This window comes from Marmota flaviventris, chromosome 1, assembly GCF_047511675.1.
Source record: "Marmota flaviventris isolate mMarFla1 chromosome 1, mMarFla1.hap1, whole genome shotgun sequence".
NCBI lineage: Eukaryota > Metazoa > Chordata > Mammalia > Rodentia > Sciuridae > Marmota > Marmota flaviventris.
In genome coordinates, this window is record NC_092498.1 from 36,553,339 (window position 1) to 36,574,624 (window position 21,286).

A 21,286-nucleotide genomic window follows, 5' to 3' on the forward strand; every position below is an offset into this window, starting at 1 on the left:
GTTTTGTTGGACAAGAGTTTCCTTTAGTATCCTTTATGTCCTTTATAAATATTTGTTCTGTATCCAGTTGGTATAGCTGTTCTAGAATGAAGTCTGATTTTATATAATAATATTATGTTTTGTTCATTTAGGTATTTTTTGTTCCTCCTTTACCTGCTTGTTTTTAAATTATGGCAACCAGAGATAGAGATCATAGGTTTGTACAGTGATGGATAGTGTTTATTGTTTCTGATACATTTTTTTTTTAATGACATCTAGCATACTGTTTCCCTTTGGGACCTAATAGTACAGTAGAAACCATATCTTTTTTTTAATTGGATTTAAAAAAACATTTTTTTAAATTGTAGATGGACACAACACCTTTATTTTATTTATTCATTTTTATGTGGTGCTGAGGATCGAAACTGGTGTCTCATGCATGCTAGGCAAGCACTCTACCACTGAGCCCTTCATTGGATCATTTTAGTTATACATGACAGTAGAATCCATTTTGACATAATTATACAAGCATGGAATATATCTTGTTCTAATTCAGACCCCAGTACCTCTCTTTCCCCGTTTCTCTTCCCTCCCCTCCTCTTTTCCCTCTGTTGCTCTTTATTCCATTTACCCAGTTATTTTTTTTAATTAATTTTTTGTGAATGTATATGATGGTGAGATTCACTGTGGTATATTCATATCTTTTAGAATTATTTCTTATTATTCATTCCCTTATTATAAACAACCACAGATATAACTATGTATCTTTAATCTTATCTATCTACATTCTTATCTGTTTGTTTTTATTAAATTACAGAAACTTGGTGTGGAAATGTCATCTGTTCATCTCCTCTGTAAACACCCTTTTAAAAGATGGTTATCTAATATTTCTTAATGATCATTCTCAGCAAGGGGAACTCATTACTTTAAGAGAACCAGTTCAATTGTTTTAACTTATCTTGTTAAATGTGTTCTTTTATATGTTGCATGAGATATTATACTCTACCCTTTTGGATTCATAGGAAATCCATTTTAACTATTTGAAAGGCTAGCAATAATTCATTTTTTTTTCCTTTAGGGTAAACATTGACATTACTATTGAATTTTTTTCATATTCATAGTTTCCAGATTTTTTATCATTTTCATATACCGTAGGTTATCATTATCCATATCCCTCATATACTGTGGCATCTATATAATGTCTAGCAGCATGATTTTTTTTTTTTTTTTTTTGTACCAGGGATTGAACCCAGGGGAACTTAACCACTGAGCCACATCTCCAGCCATTTCTATTTTTTATTTTGAGACAGGATCTCACTGAGTTGCATGGGGCCTTACTGAGTTGCTGAGGGTGGTTTTGAATGTGTGATTTTCCTGCTTCAGTCTCCTGAGCTACTGGGATTAAAGGCATGCTCCACTGTGTCCCGCTATTAGCATGATTTTTGCCTGTGATTTTATTACATCTCTTTAGTAGCCTTTTGATGTTATGGATGTAAATCTGGATCTCCCATCTACCTGACACAGAAACACAATGTGCACAAAATCAACAACAAAAAGGAAGCTGAGTCTAATATATCAAGACTAAAATAGTGCTACAAATTCATGCATAGACTATGAGTAAGACAACCATAAATGCACATATAACTACCAAAACAAGTATTTCAGTGCTCTGGAAATTAATCAAAATAAATTGAGAAACTTTAAAACAAACAAACAAAGAAACCTACTGAACTTAAAGTAAGAATAGTACAAGCTTGTAGTATTCTAGTATTCTTGTCTAGTGCTACTTCTCTTCCATTCTTTCTCATCCCTAGCTCTGTTGGTGACATTTCAACCAGAATGGGGTAGGCCTTGAAAACCAGCAGATTTATTGCCCTTACTGGAAAGAGATCAGTTGATATGGAGCCTTGTCAGTTAGAATATGGATCTTTGTGGCAAGGAACAGGGAGGGCCAATTTATGAACTAGTTTGAGGTTGTAGTCCAATTTGGAGCACGAAACAATCTTACGTACTAGTGGAATTTAATAGTTTTGAGAGATAAGATAGTCAGAGACTTGATAAATTCCCTATATGTCCTATGTTGACTAGGGATAATGGATATGCACAGCAGATAACAAAGTGGGCCCAAACCACCCATGCATCCCTGCTCAGTAAAGCCTAAGAATAGGTGCAAACCAAATTCAAGTGGTCCAGTGGAAATGAAAACCAGGTAAGATTCTAAAAGTCCAGAATTTCAAATGTACTACTCTGTCCAGAGATAAGTCCTATCAGTGGAAGAGGAAATTTTACTGGCTTGAGATAGTTTTTAAGAATATATGATAAATATTTTGCTAAACACTGAGGCAAACCAACGCTGGAGAACAGCTTTAAAGGGTATAAAAAAGCCATGCTAAAAATGATGGAGTAGGGACATTAGTGACCTTTGTTACAAGGGAAACAGACCTTTAGGCCATCAAGTTACTGAAGCAACAAACAGATGTGACAGTAGCTTTCAGAGGGAAATATACCAGGAATTGCTGTATTTTACTATCTCAATTGTTCAACATTCAACCAAAGATTTAGATATATGCAAAAAACCAAATATATGGCACGTACTCAGGAAAAAAAAAGGTCAGTAGAAATTTTATCTTAAGTGTCTCTGTATATTGGATTTAGCAGACAAAGGCATCAAAACAGCTATAAGATTTTCAAAGAACTATAGGAAACCATGATTAAAGGAAAGTAAGACTGGTAGGACTGCAGACACTCACTGCATGAAGAGTTTCTACAAAGAGTTATTATAAGAAAGAGGCAAAGATATTCTAGGCTTAAAAAGTATAGTAACTAAAATTAAAATTTTACCAAATAGACTTAACCACAGATTTGAGATGACAGACAAAATTAGTAAATATGCCAGTAACTTAGTAGAATTTGTATCCCCTGAGGAAAGGGAACAGATGGGGGGAAAAAAAAGAAAGAAAAGTCAAAGAGCCACAGAACCAAGAGAGAAGAGGCAGAGCAGAGCAAAAATAAATAAATAAATAAAAGTGAAAGAAATAACAGCAGAAAAGTTTCCAGATTTGGTGAAGAACAAACTGCAATGTTAAGAAGCTAAACTAACATAAAACACAGATACATCATAGGTAAACTGTTGAAAACCAAAAGTAAATATAAAATCTCAAAAGATGGAAAAAGAAAATGAGTCATCATACATGGAGAACTAATAATACCTTTAATAACTAACTAACTTTTTATCAGAAATTATGGAGACCACCAGGTATGACATATTCCAAGTGCTGAAAGAAAAAAAAAATCTGTTAATCAACTATTCTTTATCCAGTAAAACTAGTATTCTAAAATGAGGATGAAAAAAAAAACATTCCCATTCCCATATGAACAAAAGATTGAGAGAATTTATTGCTACATGTTGTCTGTAAGAGACACACCTTCAATTCAAACACAGAGAGTGAAAGTGAAAGGATGGAAAACGATATACAAAGAAAGCAGTAGTGATAAGAGAACTGGAGTGGGCATATTAATACCATACAAAATAGACTTTACAACAAGAAGTATTTCTGAAGACAAGTAGGGACATTTCATTATAGTAAAAAGGTCAGTGTGAAAGGAAATGTTACAGTTATAAATATGTATGACTCTAACAATAGCATTCCAAAATGCATGAAACAAAAACTGTAAGAGGAGAAATAATGGTCTTACCAGTAGTGACTAGGGATTTCAGCATCCTATTCTCAATACTTGATTTAACAATGAAGTAGACAAAGAATTAACAAGGTGATAGAAAATAACTTAAAAGTATTAATTTTAAAAGAATTAAAATGATACATTGAAGACTTCACCAACATTACCAACTAACTTGATCTATTTTAATTGCTATGTATAGAAAACACCATCCAGTTACTGTGGAAAATATCTGTTAAGTATATGTGAAATGTTCTTTAGGTTAGACCATATTCTGGACCATAAAACAAGCTTCAATAGATTTCAAAATATTGAAATCATATAACAGTAAATTTTCTTTTTTTAAATATTTTAATATAAAGGAAAGACTATAAATTATTGCTTTCCTTAGGTGCTTAACTTTCTAACATGTTGTTTCTCCTTTATTATTTGCCATAGGTAAAAGTTATTGCCCTCAATAGTCTGTATACCTTAAATATTTAGGATTTATTAGTAATTGTCTAGTGTGCTTTTTATTGCCATGGTTATTTAAGTATTTAGAGAACTTAATAATACATTTTATTTTGAATAGCTCTGTATGAGAAAATCAATATATTTCATAGACTTCATGTTTTTTAAAATTACGGTAGGAGAAATAATTGTATTTTCTCTAGACCTTCAAGAAAGCAATCTGAAGATTTTATTGTTCAAAGGAATTTTGTGAGAAACTTTATACATACATGTGTTCTTCATCTAAGAAAATCTCTAAATTAAGTCGAGTCACAAAAATCCTTTTATTATCTCTCTCTTCCAGTAATGGGAATTGAACACAGTACACTTTACCACTGAACTGTATCCCCAGCCCTTTATATTTTTGAGATAGGGTCCTACTAAATCTCTGAGACTGAACCTTGAATTTGTGATCCTCCTGCCTCAGCCTCCTGAGTCACTGAGATTATAGGCATGTGCTACCATGCTTGGCCTTTCAGTATCTTTTAAAAGGTCAATAAATAGGAACAGTTTTTAAGATTATACAAACTGCTTATTGGGAAAAAAAAAGAAAGAAACTTATCAGTAGATCCACATACAGTAAGTTAATTGCCTTATCAAATTTTTATTCATTTTAATTTTAATTTTATAGCTTGTAGTATCTCCAACATTAAAAAAGGAAATTAGTTTGTGAAGTGGTTGAGATCATAAGCCAAATATACTATTACTGGTACATATTAGCAGTTAAACATTAATACAGTATTACTTTCAGCAACATTGTCAGGTAATTAAAAGAGGTTATAAATTGAAGGATAAATTACTGGATTTACTATTTATTTTCTCTCTCACATTGGGATAGGTCCTTTCTTTTCAAGTATTTCCTCATCTGTAAAATGGTTATAATAAATACAATGGGGCTAGGATTGTGGCTCAAGTGGTAGAGTGCTTACCTAGCACGTGAAGACATTGTGTCCTCTTAAAACTAAAAAATAAATAAATAAATACAGTGAATCAAGTAGATTTGTGAGCAAAGTGTAAAAGTTAACCTGTTTTTGTTAAAATGCCTCTATTGACTTCTATGCCTTAATATTGTTGTTAAAACTTACTTTATATATATAAAAATTCTCCCAAAGCTAGCAATATGTGTTGGAGTTAGTCTTTGTGTGTGGGATATCTCTGTTTCTGGACTAACTACCTGGTTTATGTGGAGTCTGCAAGAGATTAAAGGAATATGAATGGGAAAAGAAGAACTCAAAACTATCCCTATTTGCCCATGCTATAACTGTATATTTAGAAAACCCAAAAAAACTAACAGAAAACTTACAGAAATCATAAACGAATTCAGCCAAGTAGTGAGATATAAAATTAACACCTATGAATCAATTACATTCCTATACATCAGTGGTGAATCAGCTGAAAGAGAAATTAGTAAAACTGTCCCATTCACAATAGCCTCAAAAAAGAAAAAAAAAAAAAAAAACCCTTGGGAATCAATTTAACAAAAGAGGTGAAAAACTTCTACAATGAAAACTATAGAACACTAAAGAAAGAAATTGAAGAAGACTTTAGAAGATGGAAAGATTTCTCATGTTTTTGGAATACTACCAAAAGCACTGTACAGATTTAATTCTACTCCTATTAAAATTATAAGACATTCTTCATAGAAATAGAAAAAGCAGTTATGAAATTCATTTGGAAAAATAAGAGGCCCAGATTAGCCAAAGCAATCTTAAGCAAGAAAAGTGAAGCAGGAGGCATCACAATATGAGACCTTAAATTATATTACAAAGCTGTAATAACAAAAACAGCAGGATGTTGGCACCAAAACAGACATGAAGACCAATGGAATGGGCCAGAAGACACAAAGACAAACCCATATATATATATATATATATATATATATATATATATATATATATATATATATGGTTATCTCATTCTAGATAACCATATATATATATATATGGTTATCTCATTCTAGACAAAGGTGCCATAAACATACATTGGAGAAAAGATAGCCTCTTCAAACAATGTGCTGGGATATTGGAAACCTATATGTAGTAGAATAAAATTTAATCCCTATCTCCCACCCTGCACAAAAAAAGTGGATCAAGGACCTAGGCATTAGACCAGAGACCCTGCATCTGCTAGAAGAAAAAGTAGACCCAAATATCCTCATGTCAGCTTAGGAACTGACTTCTTTAACAAAATTCCTAAAAGGCGAGAAGGTAAGAAATAAAATCAAGAATCCATAAATGGGACAATATCAAACTAAAAAGCATCTTGACAGCAGAAGAATCAAGAAGGTGATAATCTCCAGAATATACAAAGACCTCAAGAAACTTAACACCAAAAAACATAACCCGATCAATAAATGGGCAAAAGAACTGATAAGGCACTTCACAATAGAAGAAATATAAATGGCCAACAGATACATGAAAAACTATTCAACATCTTCAGCAATAGAGAAATGCAAAAATAAAACTATACTGAGATTCACTCTCACTCCAGCAGAATGGCCATTATCAAGAATGCAAGTAACAATGTTGGTGGGGATGTTGGGGAAAAGGCACACTCATACATTACTGGTGAGACTCCAAGTTGGTGCAACCACTAAGGAAAGCAGTATGGAGGTTCCCTAAGAAACTTGAAATGGAACCACCATTTGACCCAGTTATTCCACTCCTCAGTCTTTACCCAAAAGATTTATAATCAGCATTCTACAGTGACACAGCCACATCAATGTTTATAGTAGCTTAATTCACGATAGCAAAGCTATGGAACCAACCTAGGTGCCCTTTGACAGATGAATAGATAAAAGAAAGTGTAGTATATAGACACAATGGAATATTACTCAGCCATAAAGGAAAATGAAATTATGGCATTTGCTGGTAAATGGATGAAACTGGAGACTATCATACTAAGTGAAATAAGCCAATCCTCCCCAAAACAAAGGCTGAATATTCTCTTTGATATGTGAATGCTAACCCACAACAAGGGAGGGGAAGATTAGAAGTTCATTAGGCTAGACAAAGGGGAACGAAGGGAAGGGGGACTGTGATTAGGAATGACAGTAGAATGATTTGGACATAACTTTCCTGTGTTCACATATGAATACATGACCAGGGAAATTCCATATTATGTATAACCTCCTAATTAGAATAAGTTATCCATGTATGTATAATATGTCAAAATACACTTTACTATAGTATATATCTAAAAATAACAAATAAAAAGATTAATATTTAAGATTGTTTATTTTTAAAGACTATTTTAAAAACAAATAATTACAGATTGCTTTGATTTATCTCTAGGCATTCTGGGTTCTTCTATACAAGCTCTTACATTTTCAAAATACTATTGAAACATTAATATCGAGAAAGCACTTAATTTCATATCTCTATCCTAATGAAATAATTTATGCAATATTAAATTCTATTAACTTTTTATCATAGAGACTAGTTTATCTTGATTTATAATAATTACTAATTTTGAAGAATTTTTAAAAAATTATTTTAAATTATAAAAATAATATTTTATTCAAATGGAGCACAACTTTTCATTTCTCTGGTTGTACATGGTATAGAGTCTCACCATTTGTGCAATCTTTTTTTTTGAAGATTGAGCCACATCCCCAGCCCCATTTGTGCAGTCATACGGATTCATAGGGTAATAATGTCCATCTCATTCCAACATCTTTCTCCACCTCACCCTTTCGTCTCCCCTCCCTCCCCACTGCTCAATCCGAAGTTCCTCCATTCTTCCCTTGCTCCCCCACCCAATTATGGATTAGCATTCACTTATCAGCGAAAATATTTGGCCTTTGTTTTTTGGGGATTGGCTTACTTGCCTTAGCATAACATTCTCCAACTCTGTCCATTTACTTGTAGATGCCATAATTCCATTCTTTTTTAAGGCTGAGTAATATTCCATTGTGTATATATACCGCAGTTTCTTTATCCATTCATCTATTGAAGGGGTGTCTGTAAGTAGTTTCCACAGTGTAGCTACTGTGAATTGAATGATTACTAATTTTGATCTCTTTTTTGTGAAAATTAATATTCTCTATAAAAAACTATTTCAACAAAATAGAGGGAATACAAATATTAACACAAATTTATTTGTATATCTTTTAAATGACATTGTATGATAGATTCATAAGCTAAAAGGGATTTTTAAAAAATTAAAAAATATCTAATGATCTTAATATAAAAGAAGTCCTGAAAACTATTACTTTGTTTGGGTGCTTAATTTTGTAGCATATTGTTTCCTGTCTACTCTTCGCCACAGGTAAAAAATAGCTTTTTAAACAACCCAAATACTTTTTTTTTTTCATGGCAAAGGAAGCTCTTTGATGTATTATTTTCTTCAAAGAAACAGTGTAAATTATCCAACATACCTAAATAGCTCCTGAATACCAAGGAAATTCTACCACTACTGAACATACAGTTGACTGCAGTATAAAACAAACAATGGCCAGGGCTTCTGGTTAAGACGACAACCCAAATAATTTTCCCTTTGAGCATTTACAGTCTTTAATCATAATTGTCTATTGTGCTTTTTATTGCTGTGGTTATTTAAGATAAGTATTTAGAGAATTTCATAATATACTGTGTTTTTTTGCTGTATCTCCCTGAGAAAAATGTATGTATTTTACAGACTTTATTTTGTGTTTACCTTTAACCTTGTAGGTTACTTTGTAGGATAACATAAAACTGGGCTCACCATAGATGTTCAAGGAATATTTGTTGATTGATTAATATTGTCATCTTTTATACAAGGAAAATAATACTGGTATGAAATTACTTCCAAAAATTACTAATGGTTTCTATATTAGTCTTTTTCTCTCTTTTTTGCTCCTCTTTTTTTTTGTTTTTTAAATTTATTTCTTATATACATGACAATAGTGGAGTGCATTACATTCATAATTATCCATTCACAGCACAATTTTTGTAACTCTGTATATAAAGTATGTTCACACCAAATTATGCCATTATACATGAGATCTCTTATTTTTTGCATACAATTTTTAATACATCTTTATACCATAATTTATCATATCTCTGTTTGTATATAAGGTATGTTGACACCAAATTCACATCTTCATACTTGTATATTGTATAATGATGAGGGTCTCTTTCCACCATCCATGCTATTCTCCTTCTCCCTCCCTTTCCCTCCAACCGCTGTTGCCTATCTAGAGGTAATTTTCCTCCCATGCTCTCCCTCCCTACTCCATTTTGAGTCACCCCCCTTATATCAGAGAAGACATTCAACTTTTTTTTTTTTTTTTTGGATTTGGCTAACTTCACCTAGCGTAATCTGCTCCAATGCCATCCGTTTCCCTGCAAATGCCATGATTTTATTCTTTTTTAGTGCTGAGTAATATTCCATTGTGTATAAATGCCACATTTTTTCTTTTATCCATTCATCCATTGAAGGACATCTAGGTTGGCTCCACAGTTTATCTATTGTAAATTGTGCTGCTATAAACATTGATGTGGCTGTTTCCCTGTAGTATGGTCCTTTGGGTATAGTCTGAGAAGAGGAATAGCTGGGTCAAATGGTAGTTCCATTCCCAGCTTTCCAAGGAATCTCCATATTGCTTTTCAAACTGGCTACACTAATTTGCAGTCCCACCAGCAATGTATGAGTGTACCTTTTTCCCCACATCTTCACCAATTCTTGTTGTTTGTCTTCATAATGGCTGCCATTCTTACTGGAGTGAGATGGTATCTTAGAGTAGTTTTGATTTGCATTTCTCTGATTGCTAGAGATGATGAGCATTTTTTTGTATATTTGTTGATTGATTGTATATCCTTTTCTGAGAAGTATCTGTTCAGGTCCTTTGCCCATTTATTGATTGGATTATTTGGCTTTTTTTTGGTGCTAATCTTGTTGAGCTCCTTATATACCCTAGAGATTAGTGCTCTATCTGATGTTTGAGGGGTAAAAGTTTGTTCCCAGGATGTAGGCTTCCTGTTCACCTCACAGATTATTTCTTTTGCTGAGAAAAAACTATTTCGTTTGAATTCATCCCATTTATTGATTCTTGGTTTTAATTCTTGTGCTATAGGCGTCTTATGTGCCTAGCCCCACATGATGAAGATTAGGGCCTACTTTTTCTTCTATTAGACGCAGAGTTCCTGGTTTAATTCCTAGATCCTTGATCCATTTTGAGTTAACTTTTGTGCATGGTGAGAGATAGAGATTTAATTTCATTTTGTTGCATATGGATTTCCAGTTTTCCCAGCACCATTTGTTGAAGATGCTATCCTTTCTCCAGTGCATGATTTTGGCACCTTTGTCTAATATAAGATAGTTGTCTATTTGTGGGTTAGTCTCTGTGTCCTTTATTCTGTACCATTGGTCTACCATCCTGTTTTGGTGCCAGTACCGTGCTGTTTTTGTTACTATTGCTCTGTAGTGTAGTTTAAGGTTGAGTATAGTGATACCACCTGTTTCACTCTTCCTGCTTAGAATTGCTTTAGCTGTTCTGGGTCTCTTTAAACAAAATACCTGAATATTGTCTAAAGAAGTTGATTTATCTTACAGTTTTAGAGAAGGAAAGTCTAACCCCATCTGGTTTGGCTTCTGGTGAGGACTCTCTTAGCTGTGTCACATCATGACAGATGGCATTGTGGTGGAAGGATGCATGAGAAAGCGATCACATGGAAATACAGGGCTCAAGAGAGCCAATCTTGGTGTTTTGTAACAACCCTTATGAAAATTACCCAGAATTCCATGAGAAGTATACTAATTCTTTCTGAGGACAGCACCCCTAATGACCTAATCACATTCCACTGGACCTCACCTTTTAAAGGTTCCATATAACCTTCCACTAGGCTTTACCTTTTAAAGGTTCCACTATTTCTTTGCATTGCCACAATGAGGACTAAGCTTCCAACAAACATGAATGCTTGAGAGAGATGCTTAAACTATATCCATACCATAGTAATTCCCTTTCCTTTATAATGCTCAGGAATTTACTGTTATTTATACACTGCCTGAAATGTTTAAGCAGTTTAATGATTTCAGGTCATGTTATAGTCAAATTTTTGTTGTTGTTAAACCTAGGAGTGTGACCTTCCCATTTAGGAGAACATATTGTAAATTAGATTTATTTTTAAAAGAATATGACTAAAAAGTAATACGATAGTAAGATACTAAGAAGTTTTTAATATTAAATAGCATCGATACTTCTTACCACCATTGGGATTCCAATTTTAAAATGTTTAGTAGTTTATAAGTGAAATTCATTTGTTTACATAAGATAGGAACTCAGAAATGAATGTGGTCCCTATTTTAAGAGATCAAGTTTAAGCTCAGTCAATAGGCAACTGAAATATTTCTCACCTTATTTTTACAAAGGAAGCTATTTCTGGCATTATATAGATAAAATCTGACATAATCCTTGGGAATTGAGTCTACCTATTTACCAATAACAGTATTTAAATTTGTAGAAGTGAAACATTTGTAGCATACATTTCTTATTTTCAATAGCCTTAATTAAAAAAATCTTGCAAGAATAAATCATTGTGGTTAAGTATTATCTCTTGAAACCTTTGAGTAAAAAGTCATTTATCAATTTCCCAAACCTGAAGAAAAATGTGAAAAAATGGGTATTCACTTTTGTTTTCTTACCTCTCCTTCCCTCCCACCAAAGCAGATTGCCAAACTGAGGCAACAGCTTCAACGTAGTAAACAAAGTAGTCGTCACAGTAAGGAAAAGGATCGGCAATCTCCTCTCCATGGCACCCATATAACAATCAGTCACACTCAGGTAAGCAAAATTCTTCTTGTTTGGATTTGAAAAATTCCTTTCAATTCATTGTTAAGGGAGAATTAATAATTTGGGGAGTTAAAAAATACAACGAAACCTTTACTATTGTTTGTTAAATTGCTATAAGATTTTTTTAAAAACTTATTTTTAACCTTTTAATAACAGATATCACAGAATATAGTGGTCTGAAGGAGGATACTGACCTGATGTACTTATTGGACAAGTATGGGCACTTCTTGTTTAATCTTCCTAATAGTTCTTTAACACATGTATTTCTGTATTTTACCTCTATTTTACTTATGAAGGAATTCATAGAGTTTTTAAGCCCCCCCTCAAAAAAATGTAGTAACAAATATATCCCAAGGAAAAAAAATTTAAGAAAGCTGCTCTAGCTCAAATAAATTTACAAATGTTGATGTAAACCACATTGTCAGTTCATCATTTTCTTGAGAAATTAAAAATACATTGAACAACCCAGAATTTCCACTCTTTGGTATCTATTCACAAGAAATAAAAGCATATATCCACACAAAAACTTGAACATGGATGTTTTGAAGGCATTACTACTAGTAATAAAAACACAGAAACAAATATTCATCACTAGTCAATAGATATTCCAGTCAATAAATAATCCATATCCATACAGTATAATACTACTCCGTAGTGAAACAGAAGGGAGAACTGATCCATGTGATGTGATGGTTGAATATCAAAAACATTATGCTGAGTAAAAGAATTTAGGAGCAAAAATCTAAATACTGTATGGTTTGCTATATTCTCAAAAAGACAAAATTATAGAAACAGAGTATTAGAGATGGAAATTAACTGCAGAAAGGTCCTAGGGAATTTGCAGCAGAGGGAGGGATAGAGGTTATAAATGTGGCTATATTGATAATGACTATGTTTATCAAAGCTCAACTAATGGCATACTTAAAATGTGGTGATTTTATTATATATTGATAATACCTCATCAAAGGTATAAAGCAAACAGACAAGCCTTAGTCATTTGAAATAAAAATTTATATATGCCTGCCTTTTCTTCATAATCTGATAGAATTGGCATATTATTCAATTTATTTTAAACACTATCTCTAGGAATATAGTACATTTATGTCAGATTAATTGACTTGTTGATTTAGTGAAAAAACTTACACAGTTTTCAAATTTACTTAAAAATAATTATTTTGAGATTCAAGAAGGTGGATTAGAGGAAAGCTACATTCCTAGTTGCTCCATGGCTTGTGACTCAAGCAGCAGGAGTACTGTTTCTCAGTGAGGTGGGTGAAGGAGGGATTTCATTAAAACTCAGTATTGGACAGAGTGTCTTAGAGATTCAGAAATTTGGGTATATTAAACAAGAAAGAGACTACCTTGAAGCCAAGCCAGTTGCAGCAGCAATGGTAGTGGCACTAGTTCAGCACAAAGTGGAGGGAAAACACAGAAAGAAAGATAAGGGAAAGATTTAGTATAAAAAAAAAATTGAGATCAGACTGCCTTTAACCTGATCCAAAGGCTGCACTATGAACTGGTGCTTGAAAAGTGCCCTGTGTTTCCCAACTGGCCTCAGAGACTGAGCTGGAGCCATTTTGAGGTGGCCACGCTATAGCTTCTGCTGTGGGAGCCAGGAGATCTGAGCTACACTGTCCTAGCAAGTGCCTACCATGTCACCTAGGGTGTATCTAGCAAAAGAAAGCGAAACAGACACAGAGAATATTTTACCCAGGAGAATTCAAGTCAGAAAAGTGAAGGGGAGCCCAACCCTCTTCCTGCTTTGAGTCTGGAAACTGATATGACCTGCTGAAGTGGGTTGGGAATCTGAATAGGCCAGTGTGTATATACTTAGGGACTAAGCCCAGGAAGCCTGGGAAGCATGTGTTCATGGGCAGCAAAGGGATTGAGGATTGGTTCCCACTCCATGAGTAAAATCCTTCAGAGATTTCTGAGTTCCAGACATGCAGCAGAGATTGGCAGCTGCCAGGGGTATGTTGATTTAATTACCCCAGAGCAAACACCACCCAAAAAAGCCCCTGAGGCCTGATTAAACCTAAGCCCTACCTGCTGAAACTCCACTCATAGAATTCTGAGCAGCGATTGAGTACATTTGTCTGGTCTGTGTAGACAAAATTCAATTGACAGTACTTCCCATCCCATCCTACCTCATACTGGGGAGAAGAGAAGCTGCAAGAATTATTTAAACCAGCTTCAGTCTTGGGCCACTCCAAGACTGCTACACAAAAAAGAGGAAGGGGTTAACAATTTCTTAGTATATACTCTCAGCCTCTTATTTACCTCAAGTATAAATGGAAAGAAAGACAATCAGGCGTAGAGGGTGACCATCTATTCTCACCAACTATTTTGACCACCTCTGTAGAAATGATGCCTTCCTTTTTCATTAAGAATGTCTTTCTTTCTTTTTTTTTCGGTGTGTGTGTGTGTGTGTGTGTGTGTGTGTGTGTGCTGTGCTGATGGTTAATGGACACATATGCATATTTGTTTCTTTTTTTCCCCATTTTAGTTATTTTTAAATGTAGATATTTTTTCTTGTTGACAGTGCTCCTTGTTCCACACAAAAATTAATGACACTTAATCTTCAGCTATACTTCAATGCAAAGAATAAGAGACAAAAATCCAATCTAACAACCAAGCCCCCAAGTAGAAAGGATTAGATGTGGCCCCCAGGTCCCTCTAGGGATATCCATTGCTATAGCAAAAACAGAAATAACAGAAAACCTGCAGATACCACACCTATAAGGTGTCCTCAATCTAGATCACTCTAGGAAATTTTAGCAAGGAAAGATTGTATCCTAAAAAGGCTCAAACATAAGAATGGAAGAAAAATCCCCTCTAACAGATGCATAAAATCCACTACAGGAATACAAGAAATATGGAAAAACAAGCTAGTACAACATCTACTAAAATTTATGATTCACAAGTTGATGACCCCAAAAGTATTGAGTGGATGAATTATCAGATAAGGAATTCAAAGGAATTATTATAAAAATACTCAGTGAATTCCAAGAAAACACAGAAAACCAACTGAGTGAATTAGAATATGAATGAGAAATTCAGTGAGAAGATAGAAATATTGAAAAAGAACCAAACAAATCTTAGAAATAGAAGACTCAATAAATCAAAATGTTCATTTGAAAGTCTAATAAAATAGAACATGCTGAAGACAGAATCTCAGAGCTGTAAGACAAAGTGGTCAGCCTTGAACATTCAGATAGCAGTAAAGGAAAAAAATATACATGATCAGAATATACAAGAACTCTGGGACAACATGAAGAGATCACTGGAATTGAGGAGGGCTGTGAGATGTGGGCTAATGGAATGGATAAACTCTATAGGGAAACAGTAACAGAAACTTTTGCAATCCTTCAGAATGAGATGTATATCCAAATAGAGGAGGCATTCAGAACACAATAGAAGAGATCAAAAAAGAACCTCTTCACTTCACTTTTTGAAACTGAAAATTCTTTTGTCTTCCTAACACATTGTCTTTCCTCTTAATTACTGTATTTTTACCATCTTTTAGCACTAATTTGCTCTTATAACTTATGTCCCCACCATTAATGTCTCCATAATATATAACATATTATAATAAAATGCCTATCATACAGAATAAGGATAGAATTTTAAAAGCCTCAAGAGAAAAATGTCAGATGGTTTAGAGGCAAGCCAATCAGGGTTACTTCTGATTGCTCAGCACAAACTCTAAAAGCCAGGATTGTTTGGAATGATGTGTTCCAAGTCCCAAAAGAAAATATTTGTGAACCAATATTGCTTTGTCCAGAAAGCTGTCCTTCAAAATCAAAAGGGAATTCCTAGAAGAAAATGCAACTCCTAAAAGAAAATATAGGGCCAGCACTCCAACTTTTAGGCATAGACAATGACTTTTCTCAATAGGAGCCCTAAGGCTCAATAAATAACACTAAGAGTTAATAAACAGGACAGCATCAGATAAAAAGCTTCTGTACAGCAAAGGAAACAATTAGGAATATAAAGAGAAATCACTGAATGGGAAAAAAAATCTATTCTAGCTGTTCTTCTAATAAGACTAATATCTAGAATATATTTTAAAGAGCTCAAAAATTTTTAGACTAACAATCAAATAACTGAATTAATAAATGGGCAAATGAATTAAATAGACAACTTCTCAAAAGAAAAAATACAAATGGCCAAGAAATACATGAAAAAATGTTCAACATCATTAGCAATTGGGGAAATGCAAATCAAAAACTACACTGAGATCTCACACCAGTCAGAATGTCAGTCATCAAGAAAAAATAATAATGCTCGAGAGGATGTGGAGAAAAAGGAACTCTTTTAGGCACTATTGGAAGTCTGTATTGAGGATCCTCAAAAGACTAGGCATGGAACCACCAGATGACCCAGCTATACCACTCCTTGGTATTTATCTTCAAGAATAAAAGTCATCTTACTACAGTAAGGAGGGCATACCCATGTTTATAGTGGCATAGTTAACAATAGCCAAACTGTGGAATCAGCCTAGGTTTTCATTGACAGATGAATGGATAAAGACAATACACCATGGAATTTTATTCAGCCATAAAGACAAATGAAATTATGATATTTGCAAGAAAATGGATGGAACTAGAGACCATGATATTAAGCAAAATAAATCCAGCTCTGAAGATCAAGCATTGTACAAATATGTAACAACAAATCCCATCAATATGTATAACTATAATTCACCAACAAAACCAATAAAAATGTGGGAAAAATTATCTTTTGATACACAAGTATTTTTTAGTTACATATGAAATCTAGAATGTGCTTTAAAGTACTTAAAGAACAGCAGCCCAAAAAAAGGTTTTTAGATTAAATTGTCAGATGTTGATACTATTTGAAGCTGGTTGATACATTCCTAAGGGCTTATGCCATTCTATCTACTTTTGTTTATGTTTGGAATTTTGCTTAATAAAAAAGGGGGAAAATTGAAATTTAGTGAGATGACTAGCCAAAATGTAAAGAGAAAAATTTTGTTAGTTTTTTTTGCAGTAGCAATAATGTTAAATATAATGAAAAAATATAAAATTAAACTTAAAAGAAATATGCAGAATATATATATCTTTATTGAGTGCATGAAAAATAAAAGAGAGATATAAATGGGAAGTCTTCACATACTAATGGATGGGAAGATAATATAAAAGACAGAGCTCATGAATGGGCACCAGTTCACAAATGGCAGGAGCATAGCACTGAGTATGGGAAACACTCATGCTGACCAGCAACTGGAAGTCTGCCTCATTACAGATCATATATGTCAATTTTAATCATGTAAGCTGAGATCACACATTGTTTTAACCTTTACCTTGTTAATCTGTCTTATTTCCTTCCCATTTTATGATTTCCTTGATCATGGAAAGGATTCATTGACACTTTTCGGTAACCGTTACAACTATCAGAGATGCTTAATTTTGGAGAATGCCGGCAAAAAACATTTGAAAACCTTAAAGTTGTTAAATGAGTGTTGAGTTTAGCAATATTATTGCTATATTGCTTAATAATCCAGTAGGTATTTTTTTTTAGTTATAGATAGACAGAAATACCTTTATTTTTATTTATTTTTATGTGGTGTTGAGGACTGAACCCAGTGCCTCACACATGGTAGGCAAATGCTGTACCAGTGAGCCACAATCCCAGCCCCTAGTAGGTTTTCTTAAGTGGTTAACAAAGTGGAAATGAAAAATTATACTAAAAGGTCACTTGTCACTATATGGGAAACATCTTTTAAGCACACAGATCTGTATTGTGGAGACATATTATAACTTACATGATTTCAACTATACTTTTCCCAATAAAACAGAAAAAGGGAAATGAATGAAACTGTGCCGAAGACTATGTCTGTCATCCTATTGAATAAATGTGTACATTATACAGTTATACCTTGACATTTGCATAAAGGGATTTTCAAGGATTATTTTGACTCTTATGTAATTTTTACCTTACTTTAGAACCTAAATTTTTGTACATGTACCTAAATTCTTACTGTTTTTAAAATGTCAAAGTGACACTATTCATGAGTTTTAATTTGAAGGGTTTTTTATTTGTTTTTTTGGTGGGCCTTGCATATACCTGGCAAGAACTCTACTACTGAGTATATCCATAGCTTTTTGATTTTTTAAGATTTACCATTATTTTTAGTTCTTGATTGCTTTGATTACAAATAATTTGACACTACTTTATCTTTTGTCTCAGGCTACTGGATCAAGGTCAGTTCCTATGCCACTGTCAAATGTATCGGTGCCAAAATCGTCTGTTTCACGTGTGCCCTGCAATGTAGAAGGAATAAGTCCTGAATTGGAAAAAGTATTTATTAAGGAAAACAATGGGAAAGAGGAAGTGTCCAAGGTAAGATTCCATGGGATATTTGAATTCTTTTTTTCTGTAATATTACAAACTATCTCAAAAATACTTTTTTTGGTAGCAGCTGTTCAGAAAAATAATTTACATACCATATAATTTACTCAGTACACAATTCAGTAGTTCATAGAGTTGTGCAAACCATCACCAACATCAGTGCACTTCCATCACCCCAGGAAGAAGCTTCATCCTCTTTGGCAGTAACCTCTTATTTCTAACACTTGAGGCTCTAGGTAACCACTAGTCTTCTCCCTATTCTAGATACTTCAGAAAAATAGAATCATATAATATGTAGCCTTTTGTAACTGGCTTTTTTCACTTAGCAAAGCATTTCTAACATTCATCCATGTTTTAGCATATCCAGCATATCTTTTTATTGCCCAACATTACTCATTTGTACAGATTTTATTTATCCAGTCATCAACCCATGTACATTTAAGTTATTTCTGGTTTTTGGCTATTATGAATAATGCTGCTATGAACATTTCTATAGAAATTTTCATGTTAGCATTTTTTCATTTCTCTTGAGTGTATACCTAGGATTGGAATTGCAAATATGGTAACTTACATTTAGCCTTTTGGAGACCTGCCAGACTTTTTCATAGTGTCTACATGACATTCCCATCAGCAGTGTATGAGGGTTATTGTTTCTCTACATCCTTGCCAGTGATTGTAATTATCTGTCTTTTTTTATTATAGCCTTTGTAGTAGCATCTCATCATCATATTGAATTGCGTTTCCTAATGGCTAATGATGTTAAGCATATTTTCATGAATTATTGGTGACTTCTATATCTTATTTGGAGAAATTTTTATTTAGACCCTTTTCTCTATTTACAAATTTGGATTCTTTTGTTTATTACTGAGTTGTAAAAGTACTTTATGAAGATCTTTATTTTCCAGAGACAAGCATCTTATCAGATATATCATTTGCAAATACTATGTCCTATATTCCATCACTTGTCTTTTCACTTTCTTTATTATGTTCTTTGAAGAACATTTCTATTTTAATAAAAAGACATTTATTTATTTTTCTTATACTTTCAGTATCATAGCTAAGAAACCACTGTTCAATGTTGTAATGATTTACTTTTGTGCTGCCTTCTGACTTTTATGGTTTTAGTTCTCTCTTACATTTAGGACTTGGATCCATTTTGAATTAATCAAAAATACTTTGTAAATTGCCACCTCAATCCCAGAAATGAAATCTGGACACTATTGCCTGTGAACCTTCTATTTGGTCATATTTTAAAAAATGTTTTATTAGTGCATTATGATTTGTACACAATATGGCAATATGGGATTTGTTGTAAATATCCATATATGCACATAGTTTGCTCTGTTTCTTTCTCTAGTACTTCCCCTCCCCCTTTTCTACTCTCTTTCCCTGTTTTCCTTCCTCTACACTTCTGATCTTTCTTCTATTTATTCAAACTTTTTTATTAGTGCGTTATAATTATACATAAAAGTGGTATTTATTTTGACAAATGGTCATTTTTATTCCCCAGTTCTTCCCCTTTTTCTTTCTTTTCCCTCCTTCTTGAACTCTACCTCTACTCTACTGATCTCCCTTCTATTTTTGTGAAATCCCCCTTTTTTTCTTCCTTTTTTTCTTATGAGCTTCAACATATGAGAGAAAACATTCAGCCCTTGACTTCCTGAGTCTGGTTTATTTTACTTAGCATGATATTCTCCAGTTCCACCCATTTAACAGCAAATGGCAAAACTTCATTCTTCTTTGTGGCTAAATAAAACTCCATTGTGTATATATGCTGCATTTTCTTATTCACTCATCTATTGATAAATGCTTAGTCTGGTTCCATAACTTCTTCCATACTGGTTCCATAACTATTATAAATTGTGCTGTTATAAATATTGGAATGCATGTTATCACTGTGGTGTGCTGATTTCATTTCTTCTAGATAAATACTGAGAAGTGGGATAGCTGGGTCATTTGTGATTCCATTCAGAGTCTTTTGAGGGATATCCATATTAATTTCCAAGGTGGATGTACTAATTTGCAGCTCTACCAAAAATTCTATAGATGTTCCTTTATCTCTACATTCTCGCCAGTATTTTTTATTATTTATACTCTTGAAGGTTATTGAACTAGGATGAGATGAAATCTCAGTATAGTTTAAGTTTGCATTTTCTTGATCACTAATGATGTTGATTATTTTTTCATGTATTTGTTGGCCATTTGCATTTCTCCCTTTGAGAAATGTCTGCTTAGTTCATTTGTACATTTATTGATTGGGTTTTTGGTGTTTTTTGAGTTCTTTATATATTTTGGATATTAATTCTCTGTCAGAAGTGTAACTGGCAAAGATTTTTCTCTCATAGGATCTCTTTTCTCTCTCTTGTTTCCTTTGCTATGCAGAAACTTTATAATATTATGCCATCCCATATATTGCTTATTGATTTTATTTCTTGTGAATTGGTGATGTTATTAAGGAAGTTGATGCCTGTGCCCCTATGTCAGAATGTTAACCCTGTGTTTTCTTCTATCAGTTGCACAGTTTCTGGTCTAATTCCTAGGTCTAGGTGTTTCATCCACTTTGAATTGACTTTTGTGCTAGGTGATAGATATACGTCTAATTTCATTCTTCTATAAATAGTTATCTAGTTTCCCCAGCACCATTTGTTAAGACTGACTTTGGCACCTTTGTCAAAGATAAGATGACCATATCTGTGTAGGTTTATCTCTGTATTCTATGTTAAAATAGTTCTGCTTTCAAATGACTTATATTCTAATTAGGGGTAGCCATTTCAGAATTATTTTGGGATAATCTATTTAGTTGTACTAAAATACTAATTTTTAGAAACTTTAGATTCATGACTATACCTTAAAATCTTAATAAATCAAAATGTCTGCCTGTAGCTAAAAATGAAAATTGTCACATTAACTATGCCCATATTCCAAGCCTTCATATTTTCTATTGTTATTTTGTATAAATTTATGGATTTCTACAATATGTTTTGTTGTTGTAAT

The 21,286-nt window shown here is 33.3% G+C and overlaps 1 protein-coding gene across 5 annotated transcripts in view; it reads left to right on the forward strand.

Annotated features, from left to right (window-relative positions):
* The window catches only part of Glcci1 (glucocorticoid induced 1), an 89,876-nt gene that overhangs the window by 43,712 nt on the left and 24,878 nt on the right, over positions 1–21,286 (forward strand). For 4 of the 5 annotated variants that reach the window (XM_071612588.1, XM_071612591.1, XM_071612598.1 and 1 more), the window contains exons 4-5: positions 11,792–11,908; positions 18,131–18,283. In XM_071612588.1, coding sequence (XP_071468689.1) covers positions 11,792–11,908; positions 18,131–18,283 — 270 coding nt within the window. The remainder of the gene's footprint in view (positions 1–11,791; positions 11,909–18,130; positions 18,284–21,286) is intronic. The other variant, XM_027952796.2, reaches the window with a different exon arrangement.